General features: G+C 40.0%; 1 protein-coding gene and 1 long non-coding RNA gene across 7 annotated transcripts in view; one reads left to right on the top strand and one right to left on the bottom strand.

Moving 5' to 3' along the window:
• Positions 1-6,015, top strand: part of LOC138750856 (uncharacterized) — a 108,877-nt gene extending 102,862 nt beyond the window's left edge. For all 4 annotated transcript variants that reach the window (XR_011349565.1, XR_011349559.1, XR_011349570.1 and 1 more), the window contains exon 4: positions 2,680-6,015. This is a non-coding gene — a long non-coding RNA (uncharacterized lncRNA). The remainder of the gene's footprint in view (positions 1-2,679) is intronic.
• Positions 1-16,656, bottom strand: part of LOC138750832 (inactive phospholipase C-like protein 2) — a 290,403-nt gene that overhangs the window by 54,858 nt on the left and 218,889 nt on the right. For 2 of the 3 annotated variants that reach the window (XM_069912957.1, XM_069912977.1), the window contains exon 4: positions 7,698-7,898. The exons of the other annotated variant lie outside the window; for it this stretch is intronic. In XM_069912957.1, the coding sequence (XP_069769058.1) occupies positions 7,698-7,898 (201 nt within the window). The remainder of the gene's footprint in view (positions 1-7,697; positions 7,899-16,656) is intronic. 3 annotated transcript variants of the gene reach the window in all.

Raw genomic sequence — 16,656 nt, 5'->3', positions numbered from 1 at the left:
TAAGGCAACACCTGTCATACTGAATGATATACAACCAAGTGATATTGCGTCAAATACTGGAAGCAGGAAAAGAAAAAAAGAAGTTCTAGAGCAAGCTCCAGAGATTCCCGTACATCAAGTGATGTATCTGCACATTTAAAGGTTCAGGCTGACATGGCCGCTCTTGAAGCAGATCAAGAATTGCTTCAAAATAAGTTGCCCTTAAAAGAGCAGGAGGAGCAGCTAAGGAGGACAAAGGTGCAGCGAAAGTGGCGAAAGGATCAACTGAAACTAGAAAGAAAAGTTGCTGTTAATCAGGCCAAGATGAAGACACTAGATGGCTCAGAGGTGTTCGAAGTGAATTATCTAAAGTGTTTAACATTATGGAGTCACATTTTAAGGAAGGACAGCAGAAAAAAAATTCATACCAAAGAAGGCCCAGTGCCATGTTTACAAGACATGTATGTACCCAAACAAATCATGTTAAGGCACACCTCAAACTCCAACAATGACTACAGTGGACAGAGATGTGAGCTAAATACCATCTTTCGATGCAGAATACTTAATGCACCCATCAGGTAACAGAAATCCGGGTGAACAAAGTAACATACACTCAAGCATGAGAAGGCAAGATTAAAGAGCTGCATCATTAATCCAGTTACAGTCTCTCTCTTCTCTGCCCAGGAGAGAGATTCAAGTTCACAGCATTCATGAGAAACTTTAAACACAGTATTGAAAGTAAGAGCCAAAACTCAGATGATTGACTATATTATCTGGAACAGTTCACGAATGGACGACCACAAGAGCTGGTAATGATTTGACATCATACGCCCCTGACAGGGCTAAGTCTTTACTAAAGAACCATTTTAGCAACAATCATAAAATTACTTGAGTTTAAATACAGAAGGCTCTTTTATGGTTATCAATAAAACTGGATGACACAGTTACACCCTCTTTCTAAGAGGATGTTGCAATGTCATGGCTGAGATTGGCTATCTACAAGAGGTTGAGATATCTACTAATACAGGAACAACTCATACTCACGTACTGAGAAGCTGACTGTAAGTAGAATGCCATGAATTTTGGTTTGAGCATGGTTATGCTGTCGGATACTCTCACATGTTTAAGTGACGCTCCCTCATAAACTAAAATTAGAAGCCCATCAATTCTACCTGATGTTTCCCTTGCTTTTCCACTGAGCTGCATCCTGCACCTGACACTTCTGCTTTCCAGTGTCTCAGCAATCCTTCTACCTGGTTAAATACTGGCCCCCATTTCACTTAATCTCAGCTAAAAGTCGAAAGAGAATTGAAAATCAATAAATAAAGTAGGAAATGGGAATAACTCTTTCAAATAGCTGGCAAAGGCACTACAAAGCAAAGGACTATGTTGGGCCAACGATTCAAAGGGTCGTTCCCTCCCATTGATCAGCAGAACTGGCCTTGAAACAACAATCCAGCATTTTCAGATCGCCAATATCTTTCATGGGATTCATGTGGTTGATTGTTGCCTCAGCTGAACATTCACAGAAAATTCTGGTCAACTTTTCTTCTACTTCTGATGAGGTCAGATTATAGCCAGTGCCCCAAAATTACCATAAATATCTGTGTATAATACATTTCATGTATAATGCGACCCCCCCATTTTTGAGGGGAAAAAGGGAGAAAAATTTTATAACCATGTATAATACGACCCTCCCTCCCCTTGCCCATCCGTACGCACTCCCATCTCTACTCCCTCGCCTGCCTGAATCGTGCTGACGTCTCTCTCCCCCCTTGCCCACCCGATTCGTGCTGCCATTTCTCTTCCCCCTCACCCGCCTGAATTGCACTGGCATCTCTCTTCCCCCTCGCCCGCCCGATTAGCGCTGCCATCTCTCCCCCTCGCCCGCCCAAGTCGTGCTGCCGTCAATGTCGGCAGCTGCTGATAATCTTACTTATCATTAAATTTAGCAGAAAAAATTGTTAAAAAATAACCTCGTGTATGTGACCCCCCACTAATTTGAACTTGAATTTCAGTACAACATTTTTTTGCATTATACATGAATATTTACGGTACTTGCCGCATATTTCAAAGTCGAGTTGTAAAACTCTCAAAAATCACTAAAAAAATGAGCATTGACTTATACACCAGATATACTTCTGAGACCTTAAGTTCAGGTCAAAAACAGTTTGACGCCAATTTAGCATATGTTGACCCTGGAAGTGCCAATTTGACATATTAGTTGGCCCTGGAAGTACCTCCTTACCACTGAAACTGCTGTTCCTGACTCCTCCCCACTGCCGGGTGCTGCCATAACCCAATTATAAAGCCTAAGGCCCCTGCTCCTACCCAGAAGTCTGGGGTCGCCGCTCCTGCCGCTAATCCAAGGTCACAGCTCCTGCCCAGTAATCCAACGTCACCATTTCTGCCACGTAGGCCGAGGTTCTCACTTCTGCCCGGTAGGTTGAGTTATTTTTAACTTTCTTATAGTAATTTACAGCTTTGTTACTTGCTGATTGGGGTGGTTTAAAAAAAATTTGGGTTGTTGCTGGGAGGCCGGACAGCCTGAAAATGGGGGTTGACTTATATGCCAGATACATCATAAAACCATTAAAATGAGGCTTAAAAAAAAAGATGGGGGGGGTGTGGTTTGACCTATCTGCCAGGTAACTTGTACACCGAAGAATATGTTAATTACAAAGCAATTTCTTTTTTTAGGGTGGATTAACCTGACTTCTGAAAATCAAGCTACGGATTGGTATTACACCATTTCCCTTCTACAGGGTGCATTTGAAGATCAAATAGCTCCATGGCAGCAATCGATAGCACAGCTTGCTTGATTTCTGACTCCCATTGTGTGCAATGAAACCATTATAAGACTCAAGTGGACACTTTACATAATTTCAGATACTTAAGAGTCACAACAGAATACTGTAGAAACTGATTTTAATTCTGTTTAATATCATATTGAATGTTCTATACTATAAATTTGCCTTGGGATAATTTAATTATTGTAAAATTGAAGCAGAGTACAACGTATCTTCTTTTCTAAGTCACCAAAAATAACAAAATAAGTTAGTAATGTAAACAGAATTATAATTCTGAGGTTCATATATGCATTCTTCTTCTTAACTCCATTTTACCTTCATTTTCCATAAAATAACATGCAAGTACTTCCGGTCTTAGGACCGTAATTCAGACCAAGGGATCAGTCGAATCTCAGAATGGAAGTACAGCAGAAATGCATACATTTGTAAAAAAAAAGAAAACTTTTTTACGTGGTTTATGTTGTTTTTAACAAACTATAACAGGTATGCAGGGCATTTAAGAGCCAAAATGTGCGTACTTTGTTAGTTGGTGTTCCGAGGTCCATAGGCTGGACACGGCCCTCTTGATTCCTGTGCGCATGTGTGATTCTTCAGCTGGCACATGCGCGGTGGGCTCGCATATTGGAGTTCGACTGCCACATGCGCAAGAGTTAAGGTCCATAACGATATTAAATTTGTGCCCTTAACTCGCATTTCAGGCCTGAACACTTCATCAAACTATGAGCAAAAACCAGGCAGATGCCTGAATAAAATGGTGAGGGGAAGGGGCAGGGGAGCAGCACAGAGTCACAGGTCATAGATGAATGTGGGTGGGAGGGCACAAGAGAAAAAGGTTGCGACATGAGAGGGGAAGGTGATAGCTCTCTAAGTGGAGAGATGGAAGGGGTGAAGAGCTGGATGATAGGAGACAGAGGTATGGAAAAGAGAGGGGAGTGGCTTAATGGAAACCAGATAACTTGATGTTAATGCTATCCAGTTAGAAAGTGCCCAGATGGAATATTGGGAGTTGCTCCTCTAATTTATGTGTGGCCTTGAGTTGGCAGTGTATGAAGCCATATCACATATGCTGGCGTGGGAGTAGGCCGAGAAATTGAAGTGTTTTGCCACTGGGAAATCCCTGTCATTGTTGTAGACAGAGCAGAAGTGCTCCGCAAAATGATCTCACAGTCTGTATCTAGTCTGTCTGATGTAGAGAATGCTGGATGCAATAGGTGATCCCCACAGATTCAAATGTGAAGCGTTGCTTCCCTTGGAAGGACTGTTTGGGGCCCCAAATAGTGGTGAGGGAAGAGGTGTGGGTGCAAGTGCAGCACTTCCTGTGGTCACAGTGACCCTATGCACCTCCCCCTGCTCTTCCCCACCCCCTTCCATTTTATTCAGGCTCCTGCCTTCTTTTTGCTCAAATCTTGATGAATGACTTAGGCCTGAAATATTGGTTATGTATATAAAAATGTAAGAAATAGGAGCAGGAGTAGGCCATTCAGCCCATCAAGCCTGCTCCAACATTCAATGAGATCATGGCTGATCTAATGATACTCATCTCCACCTACCTGCCTTTTCCCCATATCCCTTAATTCCCCACTATGTAAAAATCTATCCAACCTTGTCTTAAATATATTTACTGAGGTAGCCTCCACTGCTTTATCTTTGTACTACCTTTATCTTTGATACATAAAATGCTGTGTGATATGCTGAATTTCTCCAGCATTTTTGTGCATTCTACGATCTTTGCCAGGTTCAGTTTACATGAGAGTTAAGGTGGAACTCAGGACAGACAATAAAACCCAACATTGTCTGTTTTGTTCAGCTCCTGTGAATGAATAAATAAGTTGTTGGGTTGGTGAAGGTTGAGTTTGAATCACTTGAGATAATCTTCAGAGATAAAATGCAGTAAATTTACATCTTTTGAGAATCAGATTCATGTGTTGTATGATATCTGAAAATTATTGTGAAATGATTAGTTAAAAGTACTGGAGAGATTGAAACCTTAACCAAACATTATTCAATCTTCTAACACTAGAAACAATGTTGTTACACTTTAAAAATTAATTCTGTTTCCCTGTAACTAAAATAAAACTGCTACATAATGTTGGTTATAAAGATCAACACCCCAACAAAGAATGCTACAGCAAACATGGAAACTCGCTGTATTATTCTCCTTCCAAGCCTGTTGCGTCAAATCTTTACTGGCACAGAACAGGATTTGAAAATATTAAAGAACAAGAAGCATACTGAGTTGTCATTTGATGGGAAATTATACTAAAACTATTTAAAATTCCACAATATCTTCAAGTCTTGCTCCACCATTCAATTATTGCCAATAATTGCCTTCTTATACCTCTCCCATACTTAGAAACAAGAATTTACTGATCACTATTATTTAGTGCTCTGAGGAATAGAATAAAAAAAATCCCAGCCCCTTTGTGTAAATTTTTTTTCACATCAAAAACAATTTGTTAGTCCTTTCTTGTGCCCCACCCCCACTCACCCCTTTCATTATCTACCATGTTAAGGTATCACTCTGCGTTCTAGGTTACTCATTCTTTTCTCATGAATACCATGCCATCACAGGGATTGGTAAAATGAGCAATGTTGCACTCCATATTCTTCCCAAATAATGAGGTCAAAACTCTACACAATAGTCCTTGAGCAAACACTGGAGAACTCAAGAGGTCAGGTAGCATCCATGGTTAGAAATGGCCAGTCAACATTTGGGTTGAGCCCTCTCTGGAGACCAAAGTGAAAAGAAGGTAATGTTACATATACAAATAGAGGAAGATGCTCTACTTTTCCCTTTGAAATGCTTGAAAAGGCCTGTTGCCTCTAAAATCTATCCCCATCTTTATGAGAACTCCATGTTTAATACCCTCTGATCAAGTTTCTGCCCTCATCATAATACTAAAATGGCCCAAAGTCACAAATAATGTCTCACATGATTATAGCATGAATAAATTATCCTCCATCACCCTTGACACTCTATCTCACACCATTTTATCTCTCCATAAAGAGAAGGTGAGAGAATGGTAAAGAAAATGGACAACCATAGAGCTATCAGAATCATGCCACATATACAGAGCTGGGATACAAAAATACAAAAGATGCATGATATCTGAAATAAAAATGGTCATATGGAACATTTGTGCAAAAAGAAATAGTCTTAATTTTTCAGGTCAATGACGATGCATCAGAAAGTTACTCTCCTGATTAAAGTTGACTGATAATGAAAGATTAAGCAACTTCTTCTCCCCACTGGTGTTACTTGTTCTGCTGAGAATACCTAACATTTTCAGTTCTTCGAAAGGGGCACTGGACGAAGTGGTGACTCTCTACCTTCCCTATAGTAGGTAAAGTGAAAGAATTTCATGCATGTTACATTCTAAATGTAGTATTACGTGACAATAAAGAAACCTTTGTCTTTTGGCAATTGGGAAATTAAATTTGTAGCTCGAAGGGAAAGGATTTTAAAAACGAACCCTTTTACAGAAACTGCAATGTATCACAAGTGTGTCGTTACACCTACAGAAAATGGGGCACACATCATCATGACAGAAATTTTGAATATGTTGATCCTTAATTACCTTACCAAGAGATTCTTATTATTAATTAAAGAAACATAATTACAATGATTCCCAAAGGCTAAGTCCTAACATCACTTAATTTCATTCCTGGAAACTGCTGTAATTGCAATAATTTTATAATGCCGGTGATTTTCTGCTGTGAATCTGATTCTCCTGCTTTTCATAGTTAGTGCAATATCCACTCCTGCAGCTGGCAATGCTGCACACTGAAACAGCTTCTGCAGCCTTTGAAGCTACAGTAAAATAGGCTGTCACCAGATACATGCAGCAATGAAGTTGCTGAATTGGCAGTACAAATTCCGGGGACTGCTCTGTAGAGAACAGAAGGACATCTTCTTTAACACAAAGTAGGAGGAAAGAAGCAAGGAAGAAACACTGACCATTAACCACCTATGTACACTAATCTAAAATTAATCCCATTTTTAAAAATTATCCTCATCAGCTCCCCAGATTCTACCTACTCTAGGACAATTAACCTAACACTCCTTGTGTCTTTGGGCCATGGGAAGAAATGGGAGCATTAAGTGGCAACACATAATCACAGGGAGAGCATTGCAGGCTCCATGCAGACGGCACTCATGGTCAGAATTGAACCCAGGTCTTCGACAGAGCAAGGGAGCAACTCCTCTTGCTGCATCACCATATCATCATTAATGGGATAGCCCTCAAAAATTTTAAAGAGGCTTGAAAAAAATTATTATTTGATAAACAATCTAGATATATGATACAAGTTGATTTTCTGTCTAAAAGGCATGAGCTACTTGACGATCGGACAAACATCACTGTCAGTTAACTGGACCAAAAGGAAGATTATTTCAGCAGGAAAAAAAATTGCTTGTAAATTGTACTCATCAACCTTTTCAACAACTGCAAGCAGGAACACAACACAATTAGAACCTCAGCCCAATTATGAAAATGACTGATGTCTCTGCCTGGCAATCAAGCTGCCCAGAAAACCTTGTGTGCATGGCCTCCAGAATCAGAGAGGCAATATCCACTAATTCAGAATCAGATTAAGTCAATTAAAAGATCCGTGAGGTACTGTATCATTTGGATTACTGCAAAAGTTTACAAGTGTCATGTTCTTTTCAGATAGTGAGTGCTTTATTGCATTGACAATGAAGTAGTCAACTTTACAAGGACAACCAAAGTATGCAACTGTCATTATTTAACTAGGCACAGTAATTTAGCTATTTTGAATACATGCAATAATTTCTAGAGTTTTGTATAAATAAGAAAAAGGTACTTTTTGTCAGTAGCACTTGGTTTAATTAACATAGGCATTCACTGAGCTAGTGAGGAAATGGGTTTTCCACATAAAATTACTTACCACCTCATATGCAATGACTACTTTCTTCAGAGCCTCAGGAATAATTCCTTGGGGCTCCATGGATGGGTATTCATCTTTCAGATTCAGTACCACAATTGGAATATTATCACTGTTCAGCAGTGTTGACAAGGCCATAAAGCACTGTATTAGATTAGAAACTGGGGATACACCACATAATTCCTTGAAAGAAACTATTGCAATCTGAAAAAAAAAAGAAAATTATTTCAAATTAAAGACAGTAAAATGTATATATCACCAATCAAATATGTGCTTGAATTTCAACATGTTTAGGGATGCTGTAAGAAGTAAAGAAATCTGACCAAGAGCACTTCCAAAAACTCAATTTCTGCAGTTTAACTGGCTATAAATGATAATATCCCTCTAGTGCAGTGGTTCTCAATCTTTTTCTTTCCATTCACATTCCACTTTAAATAATCCAAATGCCATCAGTGCTCTGTGATAAGTAAGGGATTGCTTAAGGTGGTATGTGAGTGGGAAGGGAAGGTTGAGAATCACAGCTCTAGACGCAATTATTACTGAAATATTTTGCTTGAGAAAAATTATCATTGTCCCATTTCCTATGGAGTTGTGAAACCGTGCACATAATGAGTCAATTAGGTACAATTAAAACAGTTGTTTCCAAACCTTTTTCTTTCCACCTACAATCCACCTTAAGCAATCCCTTCCTAATTGCAGAGCACCTATGGCATCGGGAATACTTAAAGTGGTATATGAGTGGAAAGAAAAAGGTTGAGAATCACTGCTCTAGTGTCTGTAGCCTACAACACTCATAATATTCGGCAGCACCAATATTCCTCGAAACACCTAACTAGTCATTTGTTGTACAGTTAGAAACCTCCATTTTGAAAGGTTTAAAAACATTATGTTTTGCTTATTGACAAGAATAGATGGTGAAAATACATTAATTAATGATTGAAGCATTTGGATCTAATGGTATTTTTCCCTACAATTAATCTAATGTTGGCAACCAATTTGCCAGTTAAAGTGGTGAAGAAGTGATGAGATTAGAGAGGTGAGGTTTAGTTAACAGAAGAATATAGGAAATAAAGTAAAGTTAAATGTGCAGAGTTGATAGAAAAGCGAATTCTGGGGTCAGTGTCAGTGATGGGGATGAGAGATGAATGAATATAAATGGAAGAGTGAAAACTGGAACCCAATGTAAGAGTGGATATTAGCAAGAATGGGGTGATGGATGTGAGGGTGGGAATTTTGGATGGAGAAAATTCAACTAGCCACTGGAATAGTTAAATATAGCGGTGACAACAGGATGGATGGGAATTTTAAAATCAAATGGAGTAAGACAGAGGGAGTCAATATTAACCAAAGGAAAAATGTTTAGATGCTTGGATAAACTTTTCATCATCGAGACTGCTATGCACACTGCTATTTTCTAAACTGTTTTCGTGCTCTCATTCTACGTTTCATTTTGCCACATTTGGATTGGATCAACAGCAATCACTGGAGATCATAATTAAATTTACATCAATTTTCTTTACAGTAAATATTACTGCATACCTTTCAGGAAGAGATCCTGAGTCTCTTACCATTTCTAGGGTGGACAAAAGAGTTAATCATGTTCCAATTTCAATTGGATGGTTGTAAAAACTAAAAAAAAGCTATGAAGAAACAACAACAAAAAAGCATTAACCATACATGTCTCCACCTGAGTTTGTCAGAGACTCAAATAACAAATTCTCAGCAAGAATCCAAATGGTTAAACCATCCATTGAAATGTATCCACATTTTAAAGGAATGCTTTGTAGGAGGTGTGAAAATACTGAAATGAAGCAAGGTAGGTGAAGAATTTAAAGAAAGAGGATGACAACAATGAAACTTATCTGTAAAGTATATTCCAATAATTTACACAACAAAAATATAAATTTGCTTATACGCAATTAAATGTTGCATGAGATTTAGTACTCATGATTTAGTACTCTTAGATTTGGTCAGGGAGAGCGAGGCTATCATAGATAGGAGTTATAGTCAAGGTGGTCATACGTGGCCCACGGGAGGAAGGCAGTGGGTTACTGTTAGGGGGATGAAAGAGAAAGGTCGGGCTCCAGAGAGAGCATCTGAGCCTGAAATCCTCAAAAATAGGTACTCCTCCTTGAGTACTGAGGAAGGGGATCATCAGGCTAAAGTAGGCAGAGGTGTAGGGTCAGCCTCTGTAGCCAAGAAAGGAAGTAAAAGGAAGAATAGGGTGATAGTTATAGGGGACTCGCTGGTGAGGCGGATGGACAGAGGTTTTAATGGATGAGATAAAGAAAACCGGATGGAGGTTTGCCTCCCTGGTGCCAGAGTTGTGGCTACACGAGTCCAGAAAATCCTAAAGGGGAAGGGAGAGAGCCTGAGGCTGTGGTTTACGTCGGTACCAACGACATTGGTAGGAAGGAAGAAGTGGTCCTGCAAAATGAATATAAGTAGTTAGGCAGGGAGTTCAGAAGAAGAACCACTAAAGGTGTAATCTCCTGATTACTTCCTGTGCCACGCAATAGTGAGGGCAAAATTAGAGTCAGGTGGAGACTGAACGTGTGGCTGAAGGGGTGGAGTAAAAGACAGGGTTTTAATTTCTTGGACCACTGGGACCGTTTCTGGGGAAGATGGGACCTACACTCTAAGGATGGGTTACATCTAAAACCCAGAGGTACCAGTCTCCTGGCAGGGGTGTTTGCTAGTGCTTTAAACTAGTAAGGTTGGGGACAAAGGTTCATGTCAGGGAGGACAACAAGAACAGAGTCTTTAGGCAAAGAAAAAAGGCTTTTTTACACAATCTGGAGTTGGAACAGCAGCAGGTAATAAATAGTGGCCATAGTAAAAATTGTAGAGAGGATGAGAGGCAGAAAGTTAAATGTGAAAGATCTCCGAGATGCATTTATTTCAGTGCAAGGAGTGTGGTAAATAAAGTGGATGAACTAATGGTGTGGACTGACACGTGGCGTTATGATGTGATAGCAATTAGTGAGACATGGTTGAAGGAAGTTTGTGAATGGCAGTTAAATATTCCGGGATTTTGCTGCTTTAGACATGACAGAATTGGCGGGGTATGATGGGGAGGTGTGGCATTGCTTGTCAGGGAAGATATTACAGTGGTGCTGAGGCAAGATAGACTGGAGGACTCATTGCGTGAGGCTCTGTGGGTTGAACTAAAAAATAAGAAAGGTGAGGCTACAAATATAGGGGTATATTATAGACTGCCAAAAAAGGATAGGGAATTGGAAGAGCAAATGTGCAGGGAAATAGCTGAGATGTGTAGTAGAAATAGGGTTGAGATAGTTGGGGATTTCAATTTTCCTAATATTGATTGGGAAACATAATCAGTGAGAGGGCAGGATGGCTGAGACTTTGTACAGTGTGTTCAGGATTGCTTTTTACAGCAGTATGTTGAGGTGCCTACTAGAGGGGAGGCAGTGTTAGATCTATTGTTAGGGAACGGAATAGGGCAGGTGATGGAAGTGTGCGTTGGTGAGAACTTTGGATGCAGTGATCATGGGTCCATTAGCTTCAATTTAAATATGGAAAGGGATAGGTCAGGTCCGAGGTTGAAGGTCTTCGAGTGGGGGAATGCCAGATTTGAAGAAATGTGAAAGGATTTGCATAAAATTGTATGGGCTGATCTTTTTTCTGGAAAGGATGTAGAGGAGATTTGAAGGGTATTTAAAGAAGAGATGTTGAGAGTACAGGATCTTTATGTGCCAGTCAGATCGAAAGGCAAGGTCAAAAGTTCAAGGGAACCGTGGTTTTCTGGAAAAATTAGGAAGTTGGTTCGGGATAGGGGGTGGGGGCCATTTACTAAATTTTAGGAGCAAAAAATTGGTAAGATGTATAATTATTACATAGATTGCAGATAAAACCTTAAGAAGGAAATTAGAGAGGCTGAAAGAAGGTATGAGGTGTCAGTAGTTGATAAGGTAAAAGTGAATTCAAAGAGTTTTTACAGATATGTGAATCGTAAAAGGAAGGTTAAGGATAGAATAGGACCGCTGGAAAATGAGAGCAGTGAACTGTGTGAGAAACCGCATCAGATGGGAGAGACATTAAACAATTTTTTTCTCATCGGTGTTCACGAAGGAAAAGGACATTGGACTACGTGAGATAAGTGAGGAAAATGGCTTAGTTATGGAAAAGATGGAGATTAGTAAAGAGAGGGTTTTGGAGCTTCTAGGGTCAGAAAAAGTGGATAAGTCTCCTGGTCCTGATGGGATTTTCTCCAGGACGTTAATGGAGGTCATGGAGCAAATAGAGGAGGCACCGTCACTGATTTTTCAATGATCACTCGAGGTGGGTGAGGTGCCACGGGATTGGAGGGTTGCTAATGTAGTTCCGTTGTTTAAAAAAGGCACGAGTTGTCGGCCAAGTAATTATAGGCCTGTAAGCTTGTAGGGAAAGTTATGGAAGGAATTCTTAGAGATGACGTGTGTAAATATGTGGATAGGCAGGGATTGATCAGGAGCACCCAGCATGGGTTTGTGAAGGAGAAGTCATGTTTGATGAACCTTGTTGAGTTTTTCGAAGAAGTGACAAGAAAGGTGGATGAAGGTAGGGCAGTTGATGTAGTCTATCTGGATTTTAGTAAAGCTTTTGATAAGGTTCCACATGAAAGGTTAGTAAGGAACGTTCAGTCACTAGGGATTAATAGAGAAATAGTAAGATGGGTTCAGAAGTGGCTGGGTTCAGAGAGACTGCAGAGGGTCATGGTGGACAACTGTCTGTCAGGATGAAAGCCTGTGATGAGTGGTGTGCCTCAAGAATCGGTGCTAGGTCCCCTGTTGTTCATAATTTATATTAATGATTTGGATGATGGGGTGGTTAACTGGGTAAGTAAATACGCAGACGATACGAAAATAGGGGGAGTGATGGATAGCGAGGAAAGTTTTCAGGGATTTGGTTTGTCTGGAAAATTGGGCTGAAAGATGGCAGATGGAATGTAATGTAGAGAAGTGTGAGGTGCTTCATTTCAGTAAAATTAATCAAAATAGGACATATGTAGTAAAGGGGCGGACATTGGGGAATGCACAAGTACAAAGAGATCTTGGAGTTAAGGGGCAGGGTTCCTTGAAGGTGGATTCCCATGTTGACAAGGTGGTTAAGAAGGCATTTGGAATGTTAGCCTTCATAAATCATAGCATAGAGTATAGGAGCTGGGAAATGATGCTGCGACTGTTTAAGGCATTGGTGAGACCAGGTTTGGAGTATTGTGTTCAGTTCTGGTCTCCAAATTATAGGAAGGATATGGATAATATGGAGAGGGTGCAGAGAAGATTTACCAGGATGTTGCCTGGCTTAAAATACTTTAGAGTACAGAGAAAGATTGAAGAGGTTAGGGCTTTATTATTTGGAACTTAGACGGTTGAGAGGGGATTTGATAGAGGTGTTTAAAATTATGAAGGGAATAGATAGACTAGATGCAAGTAGACTCTGCCCCCTGACAGAAGGGAAGGTTGAAACAAGAGGACATAAGTTGAGGGTAAGGGGGCAAAATTTTAGGAAAAACATTAGAGGATGCTTCTTCACCCAGAGAGTGGTGTCTGAATGGAATAATCTTCCAGAGGAAATAGTCGAGGCAGAGTCAATACTTTCATTTAAGAGGAGGCTGGATATATATACATGGATAGGAGGAGGTTGGAGGGTTATGGGCGGAGAATAGGTGGGGGGATTTAGTGGAGTTGTTTGTGAACCAGCGTGGACTTGAAGGGTCGAAATGGCCTGTTTCCATGCCATAAACTGTTATATGTTATATGGTTTGTTTATGCCATAAATCCAGCAACATAATGTTTGTTTAAAATTTTGTTCAAAATTTTGTAGTTGTGAATATTAAGCAAAAAAAGACTAGTTTTAATTATATCCTGATTTAATTGATAAAAGCTGCATAAATTATTATAAAAGTACATTCTGAACCCAGGCATCGCTCTGGATTCTGTAATAAACGCAAGTGACACAAAGACACTGAGCTTGCCTTTGGAACCAATAGTGTGTAGTGGCCTTTAGCAGAAATCAATTTATATAGGGGAAAATATTGTCCTGTCGCTCAAGGGATACCAAGATTAATGGTAATTATGTTTATTTTTAATCACCAAATAGATTCCACCTTTCATACAATAGGTGCAATTCCTGGAAGGGTGGTAGTCTGACATGTAACTTTCAGAAGAGAAGTTGACAGAAACTTTGATTGGAAAATAAGAGAAATGATAAGGGAGGGGGGTGGGAAGTAGGATTAATTGGATCTCTATTTCAAAGGGCTGTACATAATTGGCAAAACTCTTTCCATCTGTATTTAGCTTTCTCCATCTCTATTTTAAAATTGCATTACAATTTTTTTCACTTTAAAATGTGACATCATTTGTCACATTTACCTAGTTTCAAATCATCATCATCAACAAGATTGATACCATTGTTGCACATATAAAGGGCATTTAACATTCAGTGTTGTGTAAAGTCATTCTCCAGTTTGTCGAAATGCAGCATTTAAAAAGACATTACTGCAGTCTTTGTTAGATATTCAGCAATTTCTTTAGATCAGTCAAAATAGCAACATGACCTTGTTTACAAAGCAGACAGAATAGCCAAAACAAAACCCAAATCTATTGCATGAGAACCAATTAATTACACTGTACTAAAATAGGAATAATTTTAGAAGACCAATGCAACAAAATGTTGATATTTTAACAACTGACATGAGTCACTCTTCTCCATGTTGTGATGTTGTGGTGAGACATAGGTATCAGGCATAATATTTTTCATGTTCAAATTACCAACACAAACGTCATGAAAAGCACCATTAACTCATTTACTCTGCACCTCAACCCTAACCCTCTGTGTGGGAGGACAGTGTCATCATTGTACACCTCTGAACAACAGTGAAAAGCAAATGGATGACATGCTCAGCATCTGAGATGGAACTTATCCATTCTGCACTGAGTTGCCAAAAATTGTGAGTTTCACTCACAATATTAATCTGCCTGATTGAACTTTCTCAAATAGTTCACCCAGAGATATGGGCAGCTTCAGTTATTTTAAATGTGAGGGTGGATTACAATCTTGTTTTAGCTAGGTCTAAGAGTAAACTATAAGGCACACATGTCAAACTCTGGCCCGCGGGCCAAGATATAATTATATTTGGCCCGCAAGATCATTTCAAAAATGTATTAAAGGTGGCCCGCTGGCCGCTGCGCCAGTATAGCGCATGCACAGTAATACAACAAATCCCAGAATGCATTGGCGTCAGCCTGCTAATCGCCCCCACCTCCTCTGTTTACGTTGCAGGGTCTCACCGTGGACTCTGGTTTTTGGGCCTGGCCAGTGTCGGGGAAACCAAGGCCGCTTCCCAGCGCCCAGAACCGGAGGCCTCGGGCCTGACCTCGCCAGGACCGTTGCCCACTCCCCCTCCCTGCCGCAGGCTGATCCGCGACTCACGGTGACGGGGCCGCTGATCCGCCGCCCTGCAGCGAGAGCCGATACCCCCGCACTGTCGTTGTCCAACCCGATCGCCCGCAAACCCCGCCCTCCCGCACACAGGCCTGAGTAAGGATTATGAACTTTAATCTCAGGATAAAACGATCTTCCAATAGTTTCATGTCACAGTGATAAATATATTCCTGGTTAAAAATGGTCCTGCACCTGGATACAAGCTCATTAGGCATAAAACTTGAAAGGTGTGTAAATCAAAGGATATCTGTACCAATGGAAAAAGGGCATGGCAAATAACCCTGCTAGAGTTCATGCCCACAATCAGTCACCCATTTGATTGTTTCAGGAACCATGTTATTCTCCCACATTCTCAATAGCCCTCAGATTTTACTATTCGACAGCACACTAGCAACATTTGACAAATCCTCTATAGAGAAATATTATTTATTGAATATTTTATTTCTCATTTGTTAATGCTTCTGGAAAGAGTTTACCCAAAACTATTATTAAACCTTTATTTTAATAAGAAAAAGTTTAACATTACATATGTTGAAAGAAGAGAAAACATGCAGATGTTGTTGAAAATTTTCAATAAATATTTAGTTCGGCCCTCGACTTAGTCCAAGTTTTTAATTTTGGCCCTCCGTGAATTTGAGTTTGGCACCCCTGCTATAAGGTAACATTAAAAAAAAAGTTTTATCTTTACTAACACATCACTAAACCAAATTTCAACACCCCCCCCACCCCCCATCCTCTTGCCTCCAGATCAAAAAGCCATTGGTCTGGAGATTTTGCTTCTTTCAGGTTACCAGTCACCTGCATCACAAAGAGTTATACTCCTTCCGATGACACTCCTAATGTCTCCCACTGGAGTCTGACACACTGCTGATCATCCAGTCCAAAGGCAATTTAGGCCTCTCCCTGAGCAGTCTTGATAAACACTGACCATTTCTACCCATGGATGCTGCCTCACCCACTGAGTCCCTCCAACAGCTCATTGTCTGCTCAAGATTCCAATATCAGCACAGATTCCCAGTGACAGCAGGGAGATTCACCTCATGACCACCACTTGTTAAGGCCCTATTAATTTAATGTTCTCAACATTCACATATTATCTAAATCACTCAGCTTCTATTTAATATTTGAAGCAATCTTTTTAAAAAATTTTTTAAAAAGTTAAAAATCCAAATACATACACTCAAAAAATTTAAACTGACTTCAAATAAAATAAAATAAAATGCTTATCCCTGTCCTTGTAATCGGTTTGTCCCATTGAGTTTGATGGACTTGCATTGCCAGAAGGCAACCTAGTGTAGATTTAGTCCAAGGTCTGGGAAATCCCTGAAAGTTCACCACCCCCTGTTGCAGTTCCACAGTCTCTGTTTAAGGATATGTCAGCTGACAGATCTGTATGAATCTCAACAGAATTTCCCCTTCAGCTGAAACCAAGAGACCTACCTTTAATTTATTTGATAATTTCAACCAAGGTTAGGTGAGTTAGGTGAAATGTTAGAAGGGTAAGTGGTTAACGTTG

Source organism: Narcine bancroftii, chromosome 1 (genome assembly GCF_036971445.1).
Source record: "Narcine bancroftii isolate sNarBan1 chromosome 1, sNarBan1.hap1, whole genome shotgun sequence".
In the NCBI taxonomy this organism is placed as follows: domain Eukaryota; kingdom Metazoa; phylum Chordata; class Chondrichthyes; order Torpediniformes; family Narcinidae; genus Narcine; species Narcine bancroftii.
The sequence above is the reverse complement of the archived record's forward strand: the minus strand, read 5'-3'. Positions and strand labels throughout refer to the sequence as shown.